Source organism: Salminus brasiliensis, chromosome 2, assembly GCF_030463535.1.
Source record: "Salminus brasiliensis chromosome 2, fSalBra1.hap2, whole genome shotgun sequence".
Classification (NCBI taxonomy): domain Eukaryota; kingdom Metazoa; phylum Chordata; class Actinopteri; order Characiformes; family Bryconidae; genus Salminus; species Salminus brasiliensis.
This window is the reverse complement of record NC_132879.1, coordinates 5,425,304-5,447,847: the sequence shown is the minus strand read 5'-3', so window position 1 is coordinate 5,447,847 and position 22,544 is coordinate 5,425,304. Positions and strand designations below refer to the sequence as shown.

Genomic DNA, 22,544 nt, shown 5'->3' with positions numbered 1-22,544 from the left:
ACATACATTTGCATGTCGCTGCCGTCCAATGAAAACCATGTATCTCAAATGTTGTCTGTTTTTAGTTTTCTCCATGGTTTGAACCCCTGTTGCTCTGTACACTGTGTTACACTGTGTTTATATTTTTGGATGAATGGACCAATAGAAATTCTCCAAATTACTTGGAGTAAAGAGTTAAGAGCATGTTTGCCTTCTTCTGTAAAATCAGCATTTTGGAGATACATGTTTTTCACATGACAGTGACAAAATATATATACTTTTAAACCTTTAGAGCTAGAGCTGCGTGCCAAAGCCTAGGCTGCAGCTGAGGTAGAGCGGGTTCTCGGTAGTACTGTCCTGTAAAGTCCCGCCTCTAGCAATTGTGGTGCAAAATCTTTGCATTTCTTCACAGAAATGAAATATTATTATTATTGAGTTAAGTTAATAATGAGCTAAACAAGCTCTTCTCCCAAAGCTTCCTTTTCCGTCATTTTCATGGTGCAGCTTTTCCACTTTTCTTTCCTTTCACGAGAACTGTGGGTAACCGAGGGCCAGGAAGGATACGTCACTCGACCTTTGAATCCCTCCAAACGTAGGCTGCATTTCTAGGCTGTATATGAAGGGTACTTCACTTTAGAAAGACCTGCTGTGATGCATCCGGCTAAGAAATGCAGCCTACCTCACCTGCAGCCTAGGCTTTGGCACACAGCTTATAAAAAACCATACCACCCCGTCTCAAACCACCCGTCACATATCACCCCGTCTCAAACCACCCGTCACATATCACCCCGTCTCAAACCACCCGTCACATATCACCCCGTCTCAAACCACCCCGTCACATACCACCCCGTCTCAAACCACCCTGTCACATACCACCCTGTCACATACCACCCCATCTTAAACCACCCTGTCACATACCACCCCGTCTCAAACCACCCCGTCACATACCACCCCGTCTCAAACCACCCCATCTCAAACCACCCCGTCATATACCACCCCGTCTCAAACCACCCCGTCACATACCACCCCATCTCAAACCACCCCGTCACATACCACCCCATCTCAAACCACCTCGTCACGTACCACCCCATCTCAAACCACCCCGTCACGTACCACCCTGTCACATACCACCCCATCTCAAACCACCCTGTCACATACCACCCCATCTCAAACCACCCCGTCACATACCACCCCGTCATAAACCACCCCGTCACATACCACCCCATCTCAAACCACCCCGTCATATACCACCCCATCTCAAACCACCCCGTCACATACCACCCCTTCTCAAACCACCCCGTCACATACCACCCCGTCTCAAACCACCCTGTCACATATCACCCCATCTTAAACCACCCCGTCATATACCACCCCGTCAAATACCACCCCGTCACATACCACCCCGTCTCAAACCACCCTGTCACATACCACCCCATCTTAAACCACCCCGTCATATACCACCCCGTCATATACCACCCCTTCTCAAACCACCCCGTCACATATCACCCCGTCTCAAACCACCCCGTCAAACACCACCCCGTCACATACCACCCCGTCACATATCACCCCGTCTCAAACCACCCCGTCAAATACCACCCCGTCACATACCACCCCGTCACATACCACCCCTTCTCAAACCACCCCGTCACATATCACCCCGTCTCAAACCACCCCGTCAAATACCACCCCGTCACATACCACCCCGTCACATACCACCCTGTCTCAAACCACCCCGTCACATACCACCCCGTCACATACCACCCTGTCTCAAACCACCCCGTCACATACCACCCCGTCTCAAACCACGCCGTCTCAAACCACCCCGTCAAATACCACCCCGTCACATACCACCCCGTCTCAAACCACCCTGTCACCCTGCCACCCTGCCACGCCCATCTTAAACCACCCCGTCATATACCACCCCGTCACATACCACCCGTCTCAAACCACCCCGTCTCAAACCACCCCGTCAAATACCACCCCGTCACATACCACCCCGTCTCAAACCACCCTGTCACATACCACCCCATCTTAAAACACCCCGTCATATACCATCCTGTCACATGCCACCCCATCTCAAACCACCCCGTCATATACCACCCCTTCTCAAACCACCCCGTCATATACCACCCCATCTCAAACCACCCCGTCACATACCACCCCATCTTAAACCACCCCGTCATATACCACCCCATCTTAAACCACCCCGTCAAATACCACCCCGTCAAATACCACCCCGTCACATACCACCCCGTCTCAAACCACCCTGTCACATACCACCCCATCTTAAGCCACCCCGTCACATACCACCCCATCTTAAAACACCCCGTCATATACCACGCCATCACATACCACCCCATCTCAAACCACCCCGTCACATACCACCCCATCTCAAACCACCCTGTCACATACCACCCCTTCTCAAACCACCCCGTCACATACCACCCCGTCTCAAACCACCCCGTCAAATACCACCCCGTCACATACCACCCTGTCTCAAACCACCCCGTCACATATCACCCCGTCTCAAACCACGTCGTCTCAAACCACCCCGTCAAATACCACCCCGTCACATACCAGCCCGTCTCAAACCACCCTGTCACCCTGCCACCCTGCCACGCCCATCTTAAACCACCCCGTCATATACCACCCTGTCACATGCCACCCCATCTCAAACCACCCCATCATATACCACCCCTTCTCAAACCACCCCGTCATATACCACCCCATCTCAAACCACCCCGTCAAATACCACCCCTCCACATACCACCCCGTCTCAAACCACCCTGTCACATACCACCCCATCTTAAAACACCCCGTCATATACCACCCCGTCATATACCACCCCATCTCAAACCACCCCGTCATATACCACCTCATCTCAAACCACCCCGTCTCAAACCACCCTGTCACATACCACCCCATCTTAAAACACCCCGTCATATACCACCCCGTCACATACCACCCCGTCACATACCACCCCATCTTAAACCACCCAGTCATATACCACCCCATCTTAAAACACCCCGTCATATACCACCCCGTCACATACCACCCCGTCACATACCACCCCATCTTAAACCACCCAGTCATATACCACCCCGTCACATACCACCCCGTCTCAAACCACCCTGTCACATACCACCCCATCTTAAACCACCCCGTCACATACCACCCCATCTTAAAACACCCCGTCATATACCACGCCATCACATACCACCCCATCTCAAACCACCCCGTCACATACCACCCCGTCTCAAACCACCCCGTCAAATACCACCCCGTCACATACCACCCCGTCACATACCACCCTGTCTCAAACCACCCCGTCACATATCACCCCGTCTCAAACCACGCCGTCTCAAACCACCCCGTCAAATATCACCCCATCACATACCACCCCGTCTCAAACCACCCTGTCACCCTGCCACCCTGCCACGCCCATCCTAAACCACCCCGTCATATACCACCCTGTCACATGCCACCCCATCTCAAACCACCCCGTCATATACCACCCCTTCTCAAACCACCCCGTCATATACCACCCTATCTCAAACCACCCCGTCAAATACCACCCCGTCACATACCACCCCGTCTCAAACCACCCTGTCACATACCACCCCATCTTAAAACACCCCGTCATATACCACCCCGTCATATACCACCCCGTCATATACCACCTCATCTCAAACCACCCCGTCTCAAACCACCCTGTCACATACCACCCCATCTCAAACCACCCCGTCACATACCACCCCATCACATACCACCCCATCTCAAACCACCCCGTCTCAAACCACCCCGTCTCAAACCACCCTGTCACATACCACCCCGTCACATACCACCCCGTCTCAAACCACCCTGTCACATACCACCCCGTCTCAAACCACCCTGTCACATACCACCCCATCTCAAACCTTCCCCGTTATATACCACCCCATCTCAAACCACCCCGTCATATACCACCCCTTCTCAAACCACCCTGTTACATACCACCCCGTCACATACCACCCCGTCACATACCACCCCGTCACATATTCAATGCAAAAGACCAGTCCTAGTCCACTTCAGTGTCCTTCACCACAGCCATTTGTGTGTGAAACATGCGGATATGTGACCCACAATGCAAATATAAATACAAGACTGTAGATAAATGCATAGTAACTCGAAATGCACCCCAGTGTGAGTGTGTGTGGGCGAGAGACAGGCATTATGGAGGAGAGCAGAGGGGAAGACACGCCCATCAGGGAGTCAACAGATGCTCAGAAGGAGAATGAGCCGGGTGGTCCCGAGCACAGAGAGAAGTGGGCCAACAAGACAGAGTTTCTGCTGTCCATGGCTGGAGAGATCATCGGCCTGGGGAACGTGTGGCGCTTCCCTTACCTGTGCTACAAGAATGGTGGAGGTGGGAAAAAAAAGGCTGACTTCATATATTCTATATGGACAAAAGTATTGGGACACCTGCTCATTCATTGTTTCTTCAGGGGTATTAAAAAAGGGTTTATCATGTTTATCATGTAACTGTCTCTACTGTCCAGGTGAGACGGCTTTCTGCTACATTAGTGTGAGAATTTGATTGCATTTGGTGACAATAGCGTCAGTGAGGTCAGGACTTTGAATGACCACCACCGCACCTCATCATCCCCAGCTCCCCAGCTCCCATTGCACAAGTGTTGGATGGAGCACCAACCATCATTCCAGAGAACACAGCTCCACTGCTCCACAGCTCAATGCTTGGGGGGCTTTGTACCACTCTAGCCCATGTCTGGCATTAGGCAGCATGGTGCCAATAGGTTCATGTTTATTATCTGCTCCAGAGAGTCCTCTTCTATGCTTTGCTACAGGGACTAGAGCAGCAAAAATGGATCTACAAAGGTTTTGCAGGACTGTGACGATATATATATATATATATATATATATATATATATATATATATATATATATATCGTCACAGTCCTGCAAAACCTTTGTAGATCCATTATATATATATATATATATATATATATATATATATATATATATATATATAATACATATAAGACCTTTGACCCCATGTCCTGTAAAGCTGTAAAGCTCGTCTGAGGGTGGGAATGCAGCGGATGTCTGCTGTCGTTTTAGTGTCTTATCAGACTAACAGAAGAAGATTAATATTTGAGGCTCTTCACAGCCCAAAATATTCAAACTGCCTTTAACTGCAGCAGTGAATGAAATGTAAATCCATCAATGGCTTTCTGTGTTCTTTGAAAACACTCATGATGAAGAGCAGGGCATGCCCAAACAGAGTCAATCATGCACTTTTTGTGAACAGTACACTCATTTTCCTGTTTCTGTTGTTGTCAGAAGTGCTTAAGGGCAGGCTCTGGATAGGAATTTCTTAAAGGCCCCATATCCCACATTTCTGTAGTATATTGTCTACCCATTGACGTGCATTTATAACGTTTGTGTGGCTTTATGTGCCAAACCGCAGCAATATTTACATGAGCATGATTCAGACTGGATTAGTTTTGCACGGGGAGGTGGAGTAGTGCCATTTTACTACAGGACGTTTCTGAGCAGTTCCCACAGGATAAGAAACCTCAGACATAAATGACTGAGGTGGGAGTGGCTACTGGATTTACGCACTGCCGCCACCTCCAAAAAAGCGGCTTGTGATCCCTGATAATGTGTTACAGGATGATAACCAATCTTATATCCCATTGATAATAATACTGACATTATGGTGTAAAATTAGCAGCTGCATGTGTAATACACGTATGTAGACCATAGGCCATGCCTCACAATGACTTACCCAACACAGCAGTGCCACGCTTCTGAGGAGCCCTGAGGCTTGTCTCTTGGATTTGATTGAGGTTTGCCAAACTTGAATGGCCTGAAGTATCTGTGCCATGCACGGCAATACTAAATTCCTTGAGCACCTCCATACTTTAGAAAGGCTCAGAAAACTCCTTTTCCATAGAATGTGACAGACTATTTACCCACATGTGGATTTGCATGGAATTAATATAACCTGAGGTGATTTTGAGGCTCATTTTACAGAAGGTATAAGGTGCTGGAGTCTTAACTGACTCGGAAATGTGCAGTCCATGTAAATGATGGACATGGCGTGTTTGGACAGGACGAAAATTAATGAGAAACTCCCTGTGGAAAACTAATCTTGTCTGAATAGGGTCTGCCTTTTTATTACTGTACCTTCAAAACTCCAAATGTTTGTGGACACTCTTTCTAATGAATGCATTCTGCCACATTTTAAGTTGCGCTCATTGCTGACACACAGACACACACACAGCTTGTCCAGTCCCTGTAGAGAATTACTGCCAATAGATACCTAATGCCAGGCGTGGGCTAGAGGGGTATAAAGCCCCCCCAGCATTGAGCTGTGGAGCAGTGGAAGAACTGTGTGAATGATGGTTGGTGGTGCTCCATCCAGTACGTTTGGGATGAGTTGGGGAGTTGGGGATGATAATGTGGGGTAGTAGTCATTCAACATCCTGACCACACTAAAGCTCTTGTCGCTAAGGGCAATCAAACCCTCACGGCAGTGCTCCTCCAAAAGCTAGTAGATAGCCTTCCTCCCTGGACAGCAGAGACAGTTACTCCAACAAATGTAGGATCAACTTTTTTAATACCCTTGATTTCAGAAGAAACAATGAATGAGCAGGTGTCCCAATACTTTTGTCCATGTAGTGTCTGTACCAAACACATCTGCAAATTACTGTACCTTTAAGACTGATGTCCTCGCAAATGTCCTTGGTTCTGAGTGGCAGGCTTGTGTTGGGCCCTTATTCAATAAGCAGTCTGGACTGAAACACTCTTGATGACTTCAGTGTGAATGGACTGGGCTCAACTGCTGTACATTGAATACGTTGATTTGCTGTTTGGGAATGTGTTAATTGTTGTGACAGTTATCACAGAAACATTGAGTTCAAAAAGGGACGTTTTCGAAGCTTAGTTTGCATGCATGGACTTTATGGACCAGGCAATAAATTATATTTTTAAAACTTTTTTATTTCCATTATATGAAACCTTTAACCTTTCCAACCCCAGATTTATTGTTCTGTTATTAACCATAATGCAGAAACTATTATGAATGATTTGGAAACAGTTTAGCATTTTGTGGAGTCCAACAAGGTTCTATATTAGGGCCTATGCGAGTGTTTATAACTGAAATTATGAGGGTAAAGAAATATGTACAGGGTTTTAGGAGTTTCATAATGACTTGATTTGGGGATTCTTTGGTCTTTTCTGTTCATTTTATTTTGAAATGTTCAAAAGAGTCTTTAAATCTTACATTTATTGTAGTGTAGATTTGCCTTTTACAGTAAAACTTTACATGTGACTGACACTGGTCTCGCTTGTGTCCATATGTAGGTGTATTCTTCATCCCGTACTTTGTTTTCCTCGTCTTTTGCGGGATCCCAGTCTTTTTCCTGGAGACGTCTTTGGGCCAGTACACCAGCGAAGGAGGGATCACTGCCTGGAGGAAAATCTGCCCAATGTTTGAAGGTACTTGTAGTCTTAAAAGTAAAAGTCTTAAGCAGACAATGTCCCCTCCCCTAGGCTAGTGGTATTGTGCCTGAAGTGTGTATGTTTAGTTTCCCACTGAAACTATGAGGATAACTTAGCTAATAAGGAGGATAATGGCAGCTTATGTACTCAAGCTAACGTCATGTGAACTGCATCCCTAAATCAACTGTTTAGAGTTCTCCAATCGACCTGCTAATGTGGTTTTTGGCACTGTATGATATGCGTTTACACTTGGTGCAGCATCTGGATTGTATCCTGGTAAGATTTTAGCCGCATGTGTTTACACTTGGTAGTCAAATGCATCTTTAGTTAGTCAGACTGAAATCCCATTGCTGTGTGGGACGCAGTATGAAATTTGCTTGTTGCACAGCAATCATTACTGGTGTTTTGGTTGCACTGGGAGGGAGTTTGGTTGTTGAATGTGTCTTGGAGAGATGGATGTGTATATGCGCCTCGGACCACCTTCTGAAGTGGTTTGAGTGATGGGATTTACATCTGGTGTAAATGGGTGTGTTTACACTTGCAGTTTTAAGTGGTTTGGTCTTATCCAGATATAATCCTGATACTCAAGAAGCACGAAATTGGTGGAGCTCAAACTAACTAAGATTACGTGATAGCTACATTAGCCTTCTACCTTAAATGCAAAGCTAATGAAGTAAACTTCAGACATGTGTTAGCTGATCAACAGCATGACACCCTTCAGCTAACTGCACTGTGGGATCTACAGGTGTTGGAATTGCCTCTCAGGTCATAGTCATCTACCTGAACATCTACTACATTGTGGTTCTGGCCTGGGCCCTCTTCTACCTCTGCAATTGCTTCCGAAACCCCCTGCCTTGGACCACCTGCGACAATGTGTGGAACACAGGTACAGTACCAAATTCCATTTTTCACCCAGTTTGCTAATGCCAGTTAACCCACCTGTTTGTAGCTCCCCCTAGTGATAGCAATGCTCCCGTCAGTCAGCGCCTATTTTTAAACTGCCACCGATGCGCCATTGCCAGCCAGCCAACGTGCTCAGAGGAAAGCATCAGGTCGTCAGGTCGTCAGGTCCGTCACACCAGCCAAAAGATGCCAGTGCAGAGAGAGCACCATCTACCCACCCGGAGACAGCACAGCCAGTTGTGCTCTCTCAGACTCATCATTGCTCGGGATTCGACCTTGTGACCCCCCCGGCCATAGTGGTAGCACATTAGACCGCTGAGCCACTCTGAGCCCCGTTACAGTTAAGTAAAACCCTGATTTGATAGATAAAAGGACTAAAGGGATCTGCTGCCAACATCCTGGTGCCAGATAACCCAAGGGAACCTTCAGATCTGTTTTGGCGGGTGGTTTTAATGTAATGACTGAATAATGTACGTATGCTAGTAGGTTGCAGTTGTTCATTGTTCAGTCAAAACTGAAGTGTGTAATTACACAAGCTGTACTGCTGTAATCCAGCCATAACAGTGGGTATTCCACCAGTAGTAACATTGTTATTACACAATGTTAATGTGTAACTACTCATATCAGTTTCTCTGCTCTGCACCTGCAGGTACATGTCTTCCCCTATTCAGCAGGCTGCAGATCCAGAGCTTTATCCACACACAATGACCCAACGCTGATATAGGATTAGCTTCTTCTTTAGCTTTTATGAGCAGAAGTATCCGGATCAGTGCTCTGGCACGTTTGGTAAATATTTGCCGGCCTACTGGGGCCTTCCCAATTCCCCCATCAATATATCTGCCATCTACTCACAGTGAAGCTGTTTAGTCCATGCATGTACATGCTTTCTGGTAATTGGATCATGATTGAATTCATTCGACCGCATGAAAAGCCAGGGGTTAACACACCCAGAATGCATTATTGCTGTAATGGGAACTGGGTATGGTTTACATTTAGGGGTGTAACTTTATAATTCTTTTTGTGATTGACACTTTATTGAAGTTCATTTAAAGTACATATTTCAGACATGACTATAAGAAAAAACAACACAGTCCTGTTAAAGACCCACAGCTAAACTGATGCATATAATACTTATTGCACAGTCACCAGGGTCTTATCGGTTATTAAATAAAAGCCTCGCTTGCAGACAGTACTTTGTAGTGCTTCAAACCCTTGCTGTCAGATTTCTCCTTTATAACATCAATTTCAACCTTTCCTCTCTAGAGAGGTCACCCAGGTGCTCAGTAGCTGTCATTTCAAGACTTGATTATATACTGCAACTCACTATGCACACCTAAAAAACTAGCAGCGTCAGTAAAAGGTGCTAGCAAATAAAGTAAACAAGGTGCTAGCAATGTAAATAAACAGGGCTAGCAAAAAGTACTAGCAGCATCAGTAAAAGGTGCTATCAAACTCAGTACAAATAAAAGGTGCTAGCAAACCTAGTAAACAAGGTGCTAGCAAACTTAGTAAAAATAAAAAGGTGCTAGCAAACAGTAAAAAAAGGTGCTAGCAAACTTAGTAAAAATAAAAAGGTGCTAGCAAACAGTAAAAAAGGTGCTAGCAAACTTAGTAAAAATAAAAAGGTACTAGCAAACATAGTAAACAAGGTGCTAGCAAATGTAGTAAACAAGGCGCTAGCAAACTCAGTAAAAATAAAAAGGTGCTAGCAAACATAGTAAACAAGGTGCTAGCAAAAAATAAAAAGGTTCTAGCAAATGTAGTAAACAAGGTGCTTGCAAACTCAGTAAAAATAAAAGGTTCTAGCAAACTCAGTAAAAAGTACTAGCAACATCAGTAAACAATGCTAGCAAACTCAACCAAAAGTAGTAAACTCAGTAAAAAAAAGTCCTGGTAAACTCAGTAAAACGTGTTTAGTAATCTCAGTCAAATCTGCTAACAAACAATGAAATATATCAGCAATTCAGTAGAAGTTGATGTGTAAATTCATGCCCTTGCATCTGACCCAGCACAAGTTCTCTTTACTGGCTTTCTGTATTTCATCATATTCAGAACCCTGACGCTGGACTAGAAAGCCAGGAATGGGCCAGACCCTGCATACTTGATGGCAGTGTTCAATAGGCCGATCTGTAGCAAAAGCCCTTCAAGCAATTACTGATTATGTAAAGCTGCTTTGTGACGACAACAGTTGTAAAAAGCTATACAAATAAATTTGACTTGACTACCTTCCCCAGCTCCAAAAGCCACTCTAGAGTTGATGGACCTCCTGAGGACTTCCAGTCTCTCATTATGATTTGGCGGCCCACCATGATAGCAGTCTGAATCCAGAGAGAATCTGCTTTACTAAAAGAAGTTAGAGCGGAAGACTCTCCAAGAACATAACAACTAGGAAATGGGTCAATCTGCTCCTTTACAATTTCCAAGATGCGGTTATAAATAAAAGGAGTGTAGCAGCATGAATGATTAAGTAGGGGTAACATATTAATGTGTCCAAGTGTTTTAGTGTCCTCGAAAGGTGTGAGTGCAGTGTGTTGGGCTGGGTGGAGTGTAAGGGTCTTAACACCTCTGGAATGAAGCTGTTTCTCAGTCTGTTTGTTTTACACCTAATGCTCCGCAGCCTCCTACCTGAGAGGAGCGGGACAAAAAGTGAATATGCTGGGCGAGTGGGGTCTTCATGATGCTGGTGGCCCTCTTCCTGCATCTGGAGCTGTAGGTTCTATATGGAACCAACAGTGGTTCCTCTATGGCATCACTCAACGAGCCCTTTGAGGCCCCTGTATTTTTTTAGAGTGTAAGATTAAGATCACACTTTATAGCCACTGCATTTAAACCCAGCCAAGGTGGAGAGAACACACACACACACACACACACACACACACACACTGTAGCGGTTAGAGCAGTGGTGGCTCAGCGGTTAGAGCGCCGGGATATCGATAACAGGGTTGTGGGTTCGATTCCCGGGCTCGGCAAGCTGCCACTGTTTGGCCCTTGAGCAAGGCCCTTTACCCTCTCCCTCTCTGCTCCCCGGGCGCTGGAGTTGGCTGCCCACCGCTCTGGATGTGTAACACATGTGTGTGTGTGAGTGTGTGTTCACTACCAGATGGGTTAAATGCTGAGGACACATTTCGCTGTACACTGTACAATGACAAATACGTGCACCTTTACCTTTAAGAATAAGGACAGTGAGCACACACACCTGCAGTGGTGGGTGGCCACCTCAGCACCTGGCGAGCATTTGGGGGTGAGGTGCTTTACTTGTGGGCTGTGAATGTTGAGGGAGAAGAAAGCACTCCTTCACTATCCTCCTGCCGGTCCAGGGGATTGAACCAGCGGCCTTCTGGGTCCAAGCCCACTTGACTAACCTTTATGCACTTTATTTCTGACGTTTGTCCACAGCCAAATGTCACACTTTCAACCGAAGCATGTTGTCGTCCAGACTCCACAGACCAGACGCTGACTGGTCCTTCCTCTACAATGAAACCAACATCGATGATAATGACATCTACAGGTAAACTCAACCTACAGGTGATGCAGAATGCACCTCATAACAAACGCTCAGAGGCCTGGAGTCTATGTTTTTTTTTTATCATATGGGAACATCAAGAAAGAAGTAAATATAACATTATATTATATTATATTATATTATATTATATTATATTATATTATATTAGATTAGATTAGATTAGATTTTAATGTAGTACATTATACAACAGTAAGTTCTGGCCAACATCAACACTATTCAATTCTATATTCAGGCCTCAACAGCCAGCACAGTATGGATGTATTCAATTCCTTCACCTGATTTACCAAACCAGGTGTTGGATGATAGCTATAAATAATACTAGACTCCACAAGGAGAGCTTTGAAGATGTTCTAATGAACACAGTGATGAAAGACCACGACTTTCTGTAGGAATGTTGTATGAATTTACTCTAATATTAGTGTTTTACTGAGGAAATCTTTAAAAATCTGCCTGGAGAAGAAGCTTTTCATGCTAATTTTCATACTTTTGCACACTCCTGTATATACAAAGTATTTATAAATAAAAATAATATTGACATGTGATTTATATTTACTGCTAAAAACAGGATTATTACTTTGGGAGGAACCAAGACTCACAAGGGGGTCCCGACCCGTCCTCCTCTGATCAGAACTATTTATAAATTATTGATAAAAATGAGCAAACCAGATACAGCAGATAGTTAATAGTGGTGATATTAATAGTGGCAGATAGTTACGAGTCCATTTAGGTTTTAACATGGTCATTAAACAGGTAGCAGTGGTAGAAGGGTGAGCCGCTGGTCTGGCATGGCTGGTGGCGGGTGGGGAGGCAGCTGGTCTAACGCAGGTAGAGGGGACCTCAGCGGGCAATCTTCCAGCAGGTTGGGCTGGGTGGCCATTTACTCGGAGAAGATAAAAAGAGAGAGTTAGTTCTGAGAGGATTTTAAGTAGAGCCGAGAATGTTAAGCAGTATCAGAGTGCATATAATACTTTAGGCATCTATAACTGAATTCCAGAGCCCCCCTTACAGCCCTTACAGCAATAAAAAACACCTAATTGTCCATGATATGTACTGAGGAAATCAACACTTACTGCCCAGATAAGCAGCTTTTTCACACTCATTTCCACGTGAGACCTAACCTTTAGTACAGTGCTGTATATTCTTATACACTGACATATATAACCCTTAATAGGTCCAGGATTTAGCACTCGGCTCCTATCAGTGAGATGAGTTGTTATATATAAAAGGACTCCAGAGGCCATCAGCTCCTAAAGAGAAAAGGCCTTGTAGCGTTTATTTTTTTTTTACAGTCTGGATTTATGGCAGGATTAACTGTGGCTTGTTTCCCTCAGCAGCAATTCCAGCTTCTCTGAAACGCTGCCATATGAAATCGTCTCCCCGGAGGAGGAGTTCTGGCTGTAAGTTCAACATGAAATTCCACAGCCTTTTTGCTGTTGTTTGCTTTTGTGTGGCGCTGCTTTTCTCCTCACCGCAACCAGTCACAGCTCTGAAGCTACTGGTACTGGTACCTGCCTTAATTCATGACAGAGACGTTGTCTCAGGACGATAGACAGAGAGGCCGGCTGATGTCATCTTCTTTCTAAGAATCAATGCGAAAAAAATCATGAGCCAAAAATAGCAAGCAGCTTGTCTTGTTTTTATCTTCTTGCTAAAATCAGTAATCTGACCCAAAACCGGTGGATCTAGTTCTACTGTTCACTGCTCTCACAAATGAAGCTTCTACAAGTTGTTCATCTAATGAAGGCATTCAGCTGCTTTAATATGCACAAAGTATTGCCAAAAGATTAGGACTCTCTGGAACAGATGAGCATTGAGCTGTGGAGCAGTGGAAGAACTGTGTTCTCTGGAATGATGGATGGTGGAGCTCCATCCAGTACTTTTGGGATGAGTTGGGGAGTTGGGGATGATGAGGTGGGGTGGTGATCGTCCAACATCCTACAATCAGTTACTCCAACAAAAGCCACTTGATTTCGAACGAAACAATAAATGAGCAGGTGTCCCAATACTTTTGTCCATATAATTTAAGTTTGAATCACCCATCAACCCCCCCCCAGCCCTCCAAGGTCAAGAGTCTATTCTATGAGATCATTTTGGGATGAGTTGGGGAGTTGGGGATAAGGCAGGTGGTGATCGTCCAACATCCTACAATCAGTTACTCCATCAAAAGCCCCTCGATTTCGAATGAAACAATGCATGAGAAGGCGTCCCAATACTTTTGTCCATATAATGTAAGTTTGAATCAACCATCGAACCCTCCCCTCCTAGCCCTCCAAGGTCAGGAGTCTATTCTATGAGATACTTTGGGGATGAGTTGGGGTGGTGATCATCCAACATCTTAACCTCATTGATGCTCTTCTTGCTGAATGCAATCAAATCCTCACTGCAATTCCCTTCCAAAATCTAGTAGAAAGCCTTCTTGCCTGGACAGTAGAGACAGTTACTCCAACAAAAGCAGGAGATCTTTTTTAAGGAACCTCTTAATGTGCTTTGAGGAACCTTCAAGGAAGGTTCCTACATGGTTTCAAACTGAAGAACCTCCAAAAGGTCCTCAAGGATCTTATACTTTTACCAGAGTATGAAATGATTTACCCAGTCTGAACATTTCCTAAGAAACCATAATTAATATGACCTTATTTTTTCAAAGTGTGGGAAAGCATTCCTTCCTTGTCTCAGCACGCCTACACATCCATCCCACCCCCCTCCCCCCAACAAATACAAACATTTCATAACTGCGTGGGTTGAAACAGTACACCCTACACTTTCCCAAGGTCATTCTGAACCCCCTTCCCCCCCAAAGTATTCATCCAGACTTTACCTCACTCCCTATTTCCCCTCACATATTTCGCAAGAGCTGTTTCTGCCTGCCGGCCCGCTTTACACATCCCTCGCTGTGCATGTGGTTGGGAAATGAAGGCAGTTTTACAGTCCTGCAGTTGGAGGAGCGTGTTTATGTGTGTTGACGAGAACCCCTCAAACCTAAACTCCCCAACTGAAACATCTGCGTCCAGAGCTCAGGCCAGAGCTGGCGTTTATGGCCTGTGTGCGTGCGACGGACACATGTGGAGTTTATAAACCAGTGGAGTTCCTCCACCTTTCTCCCTCCCTCTCAGAGTTAGACTGAACCTCTGAAGCTTTCAGTTTCTGCTGCTCCACAACAGCCTACATTAGCGTCAGTTCCAGACCCAGAATCTTCTTATTGGCAAAATTACAAGGAATGGAAGGGATTGCAAGCGTCCACAATAAAAAGACATTGAAAAAATATCTATAACATATATAATACATAAAATATTGAACAATTAGGATGATCTGTGTGCAAAATGCAATTAAGTATTTATTGGACTGCATGCATATTATGCAAATTTCTTCACTAGTGGTCTAGTGGACAGTGGAACAGTGGCTGATTTACACAGGTAGATCTTCTTAAACCCCTTCGCAGACCCTTCTGCACATACATCCTTCTTTCTGAAGGCCTCAGATAGCTCATTGGATCTGACCATGGAGATCTTCTTCACCCCTCCCTTCAACTTCCATCAAGATCAGACCAGACTAAACGTCTGAGGTTTAAATAAGACAGACCCCATCCAGAATAATCCCCTCCAACCATGTTCTGATCATCTGCAGCTGATGTTCTGCACCTGCTTCTAATTCTACGTATTTGAAGGAGTAATACATGTTTGACTTTTTTCCTCACAGGAAGAAGACAAAAGTATTGGGACATCTACAAACTACACCTACAGGAGCTTTTATGATCTTCCACTCTAAACCCATAGGCATTAATATAAAGCTGGTCCTCCTTTGCAGCTCTAACAGCAGCAGGTCTGGAGCTCTGCAGTTATTAAGACTCTTCTGCACTCTGCTCTGAGCTCAGCACTCTGCCCTGACCCCGCTCTGTAACTTTACGCGGTCTAACAGACACTCGGTGGCTGAGCTGCTCTCTGTGAGCTGTTCCTCCTAAATTCTTCCACTGTTCAATAATAACACCAGCTGGAAATTTCACCAGCTGACTTGTTGTTGTTGGTGCAGCGGTGTCTCCTATTACATACAGAACCACGCAGAGTTCAGTGAGCTCTTTAGAACCTCCCATTCTCTCACTAATGTGTTTAGAGATGTCCCAATACTTTTGTCCATATAGTGTATATGTAATGTTTACATGTCTGTGTGTATGCGGGAAGGGTCTTAATCTAAAAGGGTATGCAGTTTGCATTTTCATGTTGATGTTTGTGTGTGTGTGTCTGGATGTGTGTGTGTGTGTGTGTGTTGTGCATATTCTCAGGAATCGTATGCTGAGGATAACAAGTGATGATTCCCTGGGCCCACCGCACTATGACCTAGTGCTGTGTCTCCTGCTGGTCTGGGTAATCTGTTACTTCTGCATCTGGAAAGGAGTGAAATCTACTGGCAAGGTCAGCAAACACACATTCTCTCTCTCTCTCTCTCTCTCTCTCTCTCTCTCTCTCACACACACATTTTTAAACTTTCAGACATGTGGTTCTTTATTTAGTACCACACACCTGGTTGAGTGTTTGTTGATCATCATCTTACAAACATCCGCTCCCAATGCTAGAGTGACCAAACCTTTGTTTTCCGGAAAGAGGACACTGGGGACACTCTGGTGTTCATGGTAGTGAGATCTAAGTTGTAGGTTGAACTGAATATAAGCTGTTAAGGCTGTTTATTGGTCTTGCTAAATAATTACATGTTTAGGGTCGTACAAGTCCCCCGAGCCACGACATCCTAACTACAGTGGATACTCATGTGTCCCCAGTGTCCTCCAGTGTTTTGAAAAACAAAAATCTGGGCACCCCAGCATCAGATGTTCAGATAATGATCAACACATACATATATATAGAGAGATACTGCAGGCCATTAATATGGAGTTGGTCCCCCTTCACTGCTCAAACAGCAGCAGGTCTGGAGCTCTGCAGTTATTGAGACTTTTCTGCACTATGTTCTGAGCTCAGCACTCGGCCCTGAGCCCGCTCTGAAGACAATCGGTGGCTAAGCTGCTCTCTGTGGTTCCTCCTAAACGCTTCCACGATTCACTAATACCAGGGTGTTATTTTAGGTTCTATACTTTGTGAGGTGGAGCCACCATGGATCAGAGCCCCCAACAGTGGAAGCTTGCTGAGCCCGGGTATCGAACCCACAACCCTGTCATTAATAGCCTGGAGCTCTAACTGCTGAGCTACCACTGCCACTACCACTACTTTTGGCAGTGGTGGCTCTGCGGGTTGAGCTCTTGGCTAGTAATGACAGGGTTGTGGGTTCGATACCCGGGCTCAGCAAGCTTCCACTGTTGGGCCCTTGAGCAAGGCCCTTCACCCTCTCTGCTCCCTGGGCACTCGAGTTGGCTGCCCACTGCTCTAAGTGTGTGTGTGTGCTCACTGCCCCTAGTTCACTACTGTATGTGTGTGTGTTCACTACATGGAGTTACAGCCCATTACATAGTCAGGAGCATGTTGTTTTTTCGCCGGTCTGCAAGGTCAGAAACTACACACACACAAACACACACACACACAAACACACACACACATACACAGGGATCATTAGCAGTGGTGGCTCAGCGGTTAGAGCGCCGGGATATCGATAACAGGGTTGTGGGTTCGATTCCCGGGCTCGGCAAGCTGCCACTGTTGGGCCCTTGAGCAAGGCCCTTTACCCTCTCTGCTCCCCGGGCGCTGGAGTTGGCTGCCCACCGCTCTGGGTGTGTGTGTGTACTCACTGCCCCTAACACGTGTGTGTGTGTGAGTGTGTGTTCACTACCAGATGGGTTAAATGCGGAGGACACATTTCGCTGTACAGTCCACACTGTACAGTGACGAATACGTGCACCTTTAAGAATAGAAATCATATAAGATATATGGTTTTCATTGAAGAGCAGCGATATGATTGTACCAGTTAATAAACAGTACCTCATTAGCTGTGCCTGTGTGTGTGTGTGTGTGTGTGTCTCTCTCTTTCATAGGTGGTGTATTTCACGGCTACATTTCCATACCTCATGCTGCTGATCCTGTTCTTCAGAGGAGTCACTCTCCCTGGGGCTGGAGCGGGCATCACTTATTACCTTTACCCCGACATCTCCAAACTCACCAACCCTGATGTAAGTGTGTGTATGTGTGTGTTGCCCTGGTTCTGCTGGTTGGTGGAAATCCTTTGCTGGATGGCAGATTCATTCAAGCTTAGCCATTCTTGTTATGACACTTTTCAGCTTAACCAAAATACACTCTACGGACATAAGTATTGGGACACCTGCTCATTAACTCAAAAAGAAACTTAGAAAAGAGTGTATCCTGCTTTTGTTGGAGTAACTGTCTCTAGTTTCCAAGAAAGAAGGCTTTCTACTTAATTTTGGAGGAGCATTGCTGTGAGAATTTGATTGCATTCAGCGACAAGAGCGTTACTGAGGTCCGGCTGTTGAGTGAGGATCACCACCCCACCTCATCATCCCCAACTTATCCCAAAACTGTTGGTTGGAGCACCAACCATCATTCCAGAGAACACAGGTCTTGTACTGCTCCACAGCTCAATGCTGGGGGGGCTTTATACCCCTCTAGCCCACGCCTGGCATTAAGACCAAGACTAAACAAGCTGTGTGTGTGCATTTGCACATCTGTCTCAGCAAAGGGTGCAACTTAAAGTAGGTGTCCACAAACATCTGGACATATAGTGTGTGTGTAGCATGTTGGTGGTTTATGCTATGGCCTTTATGTGGTCTATACCTCTGAAAAAGAGCGCATTCCATTTCAGTGAGTGTCGACCCTCTGTAATGGAGCCAGCCTGTGTTCCCCACCCCTCGTTGACTTCCCAGGTCAGACAGCGCAGCTGCTAATAAGGCTCATTTTGTTTCTGCGGTTTTTCACTTTCTGGAGGCTCTTAATCTAGCAGCTACAGCCGCGCTCCAGGGCTCAATTTCACTAGCTGTGTGTGCCGGCCGTACACTGACAGAGGAGCGCTCACATGGAAACCGCAGGCCTTCCCATCGCAGTGGTCTTGAGTTTTTCAAACAGTGAAAACCCACACAACGTCCTCTTTGTTACAGCACTTGATGGGAGAATTCTTTATCTCAAGTCACGAACAGGCGCGCTCTTTGTGGAGGGATCGCTCCTTTGTGCTCCATGTGGTTTCATTTCCCAAGTCAGTATAAATGAAGCTGACAAGAAACATGGAATGAAGAGGCAAGAGGAAGGCTGTGGTTCTTACAAAAGAACAAACTCAGTTTGAAGAAAACAAGAATTCACTTGCTGGAGATCAGACAAAAGGGCCACCTGAACACCTTAGACTGTGGATTAATGAGATAGAGATGTCTGATCGAATCAGCCAATAAAAGCCAGTATAACTAATCCAGCCCCACAGTTTAGATCAGATCCCTTTATCCCTTTATTTGCATTTTCAGTTTTATAACTTTCTGGACTGTCTGATTTAGTTTAGTCAAGACTTTTCTTAAAATGATGTTTTATAGTGTTTAATATCTTATAATCCAGTCTGACTCTCCTCCCTGACCAATCAGCACCCAGCTCCTTTACAACACTGCAGTCTAATCACTTGGACTTGGACACTCTGGACTGATATCTGTGGTTGTTGGTCTACTGGTGTGTAATAACTGGTTTATAGTGAGTGATTGTGCTGTGTGCTTGCTGAGCCCAGGTATTGAACCCACAACCCTGTCATTAATAACAGGGTTGTGGGTTCAATACCCGGGCTCAGCAAGCTGCCGCTGTTGGGCCCTTGAGCAAGCCCCTTCACCCTCTCTGCTCCCTGGGTGCTGGAGTTGGCTGCCCACCACTCTGGGTTTGTGTGTGTGCTCACTGCCCCTAGTTCACTAGTGTTTGTGTGTGTCACTACATGCAGTTACAGTCCATTACAAAATCGAGACTTTTCTTAAAATGATGTTTTATAGTGTTTAATATCTTATAATCCAGTCTGACTCTCCTCCCTGACCAATCAGCTCCCAGCTCCTTTATAACACTCTGGACTGATATCTGTGGTTGTGGGTCTACTGGTGTATAGTAAGTGGTTTATAGTGGGTGAATGTGCTGTGTGTGATGTGGGTTGCTATAGTGTGTGTATTAGCATTAGCATTAGCCTCCACTCAGTTCTGAATGTGTGCTTCAGTGCTGGTTTGAAAACAAAGGAAGGCGAGCGGTTCTGCGGTTCTCCCGCTGGTAAAACAGGCCGTTTCAGTGAGAGTTTTATAAAGGGTCAGATATGATGGTCTGTTTTCAGGTTCCAGCTCCACACTGCTCCACTCTAAACTCTTTATTTACCTTTTGAGAACTCCCGCACTGCTGCAGCCGGCTGGGCGATAATATCTGTTAATGGTGCCTTGGAAAATCACCTCCAACTGTGGTTTGAGTGATCTGATTGTAGTCCGATCACAGTGCATTTGTCCTCATTTGTTTACACCTGTCTTTTCATGCAAACAAGTGAAATCCGAATGTGAACCAATCACCAAAAACAAGCCCTGATCTTGACTCTCTCCCTCTGACTTGGACTTGTTCTTGACTTGCTTTTGGCCCCTTTTAGCCTCGACTAGTCCTAGTCTTGGACTCATCTTGGACTTGGACATCTTAAACAGGCTCAATGATGAATGTGCTGAGTGCTGTTTTGTTAGCACACAGGAAGTGGAGCTTCTAGTGTGAGGCCAAATACACACTCTCAAAGTCAAGTTTATTTATATAGCACTTTAAACAACGGACGTTGCAGACACAGCAGATTTACAGAGATCCGAGTGGAAGGAAGGCAGTGGTGACAGGGGCAGGAATTCTCTGAAGAACTCTCTCAGAGCTAGAGGAGGAACCTTTAGAGGAACCTAGACTCAAATGAGGAACCCATCCTTTTAAGGTTGATCATTGAAGGCACCACAGATATCACAGGCGCTGGCAGCTGTAATCCTGAGCACACTTTGTGTATATTTTTTAACCATTCTGGCAGCAGCAGATCATTCAGATTCATAATTAAAAATATACAAGACAACAAAACCATATTCACCATTAGTTTTGGACACAGATGGAATTCAGCCTCCACTTTTAACCCATCCGTGCAGTGAACACACACACAGACACACACACACACACACTAGTGATTGAACACACATAGTGACAGTGAGCACACATTTACATTTACATTTAAGGCATTTAGCAGACACTCTTCTCCAGAGTGACTTACAAAAGTGCTTCACTATTTACCCAAGAAAAACCTCAGCTAGTTTGAATAGACTAATAATTTAAAGATCCTCTAAGTTTAGACTCTACTAAACACAAGTCAGTAAGGAGACCATAGTACTCTGTTATTTGCCCAAGTACTCTCAGAAGAGGAGGGTCTTCAGTCTGGGTTTGAAGACAGCGAGTGTTGGACTCTGCTGTTCGGACACCCAGGGGAAGCTCGTTTCACCACTTCAGTGCAGGACAGAAAAAAGTCTGGACGCTCGTCTTCCGTGGATTTTCAGGGATGGCGGGTCGAGCGGAGCCGTACTTGAAGCTCGAAGGGCTCTTGGTGAAGATCGGCTTTTTAACCATTGCCATCAAGTACGGAGGGGGTGGTCCAGTCTTGGCTTTGTAGGCCAGCGTCAGGGTTCTGAATCTGATGTGGGCAGCAGCTACAGGAAGCCAGTGAAGAGAGAACGCAGCAGTGGAGAGACATGGCTGAAAACAACCTTCATTCTTTGGGCACAGTGTGCAGCCATCAGTGCGGTGCCCGGGGCCTTGCCGAGCCCAGGTATCGAACCCACACCCCTGTCATCAAAAGCCTGGTGCTCCAACTACTACGCTGTGCCACCATTGCCCTTATCTTGAGTGGTGTTACTGACACTGGCTGCAGGTCACTGCAAATTCAACTTTTTTGGGGCTTAATCATGATTGTTGGCAGTTGGTGCAGAATGAAGCTCAAACAGGTAGGATAACTCGTTCATTATCTGTCCGCTCAACCTTCTCAGATGCCGAGTTCAGATGGTCAGAATAAAAAGCAGTGCAGTAACATTTCTAGCTTGTTTGGTCACTCTTTGGTTGTGCATAACGGCTTGTGTAGAGTTCAGTTCTCGGGTCATATTCTGAATCGCTCAAATATTGCCATCATTTATCCAGCCTGCTCTGACAGTGGAAGCGTCCACATTGGTCGTTTGATTCATCTTGTAAAACAACCCATTTTTATGTCCAGAAAAAATGCAGCATCTAGAATAAAAGTGGACCGACATAAAGTAGAAACCATATAGGTCGTATTTTTGGACTGAAGCAGATGGCCTACATGGCGTTTCTATGGGAGATCATGTTGATTCATCGTACAGCAACTTGGTTTGGTTTTGCAGCTGCATATCGTTGGTACTTTATGCTGAACCGTTCCTATGATGATGCTTCTAAATGATGGCATCTGTTGTACGCTTTGCTGTCCTGGACTGCATGTTTATCTGTGCTATATGTTTAATGTAGCATATATTAATATAGTAAAATAATATAATAAAGTAATACAATCATTTAGTGTAAAGCAGCCTATTACTTGCAGGCCTGTGGGCTGGTCTTGGAAATGCATGTGGAAGGGTAAGTTATATGGTGGTGTTGTTACTGTGTATACCTAATGGATGTTAAATTTTCTTAGGTCTGGTCTTAGATCAGGTTTAAAGATTAAGTGCCCTGGTTTAGCG

The 22,544-nt window shown here is 45.4% G+C and overlaps 1 protein-coding gene across 1 annotated transcript in view; it reads left to right on the top strand.

Moving 5' to 3' along the window:
* Positions 1–22,544, top strand: part of LOC140550287 (sodium- and chloride-dependent GABA transporter 2-like) — a 37,510-nt gene that overhangs the window by 1,217 nt on the left and 13,749 nt on the right. The window contains exons 2-8 of the mRNA XM_072674194.1: positions 4,161–4,384; positions 7,348–7,482; positions 8,231–8,371; positions 11,785–11,896; positions 13,246–13,308; positions 16,185–16,314; positions 17,877–18,011. Coding sequence (XP_072530295.1) covers positions 4,192–4,384; positions 7,348–7,482; positions 8,231–8,371; positions 11,785–11,896; positions 13,246–13,308; positions 16,185–16,314; positions 17,877–18,011 — 909 coding nt within the window. The 5' untranslated portion in view covers positions 4,161–4,191. The remainder of the gene's footprint in view (positions 1–4,160; positions 4,385–7,347; positions 7,483–8,230; positions 8,372–11,784; positions 11,897–13,245; positions 13,309–16,184; positions 16,315–17,876; positions 18,012–22,544) is intronic.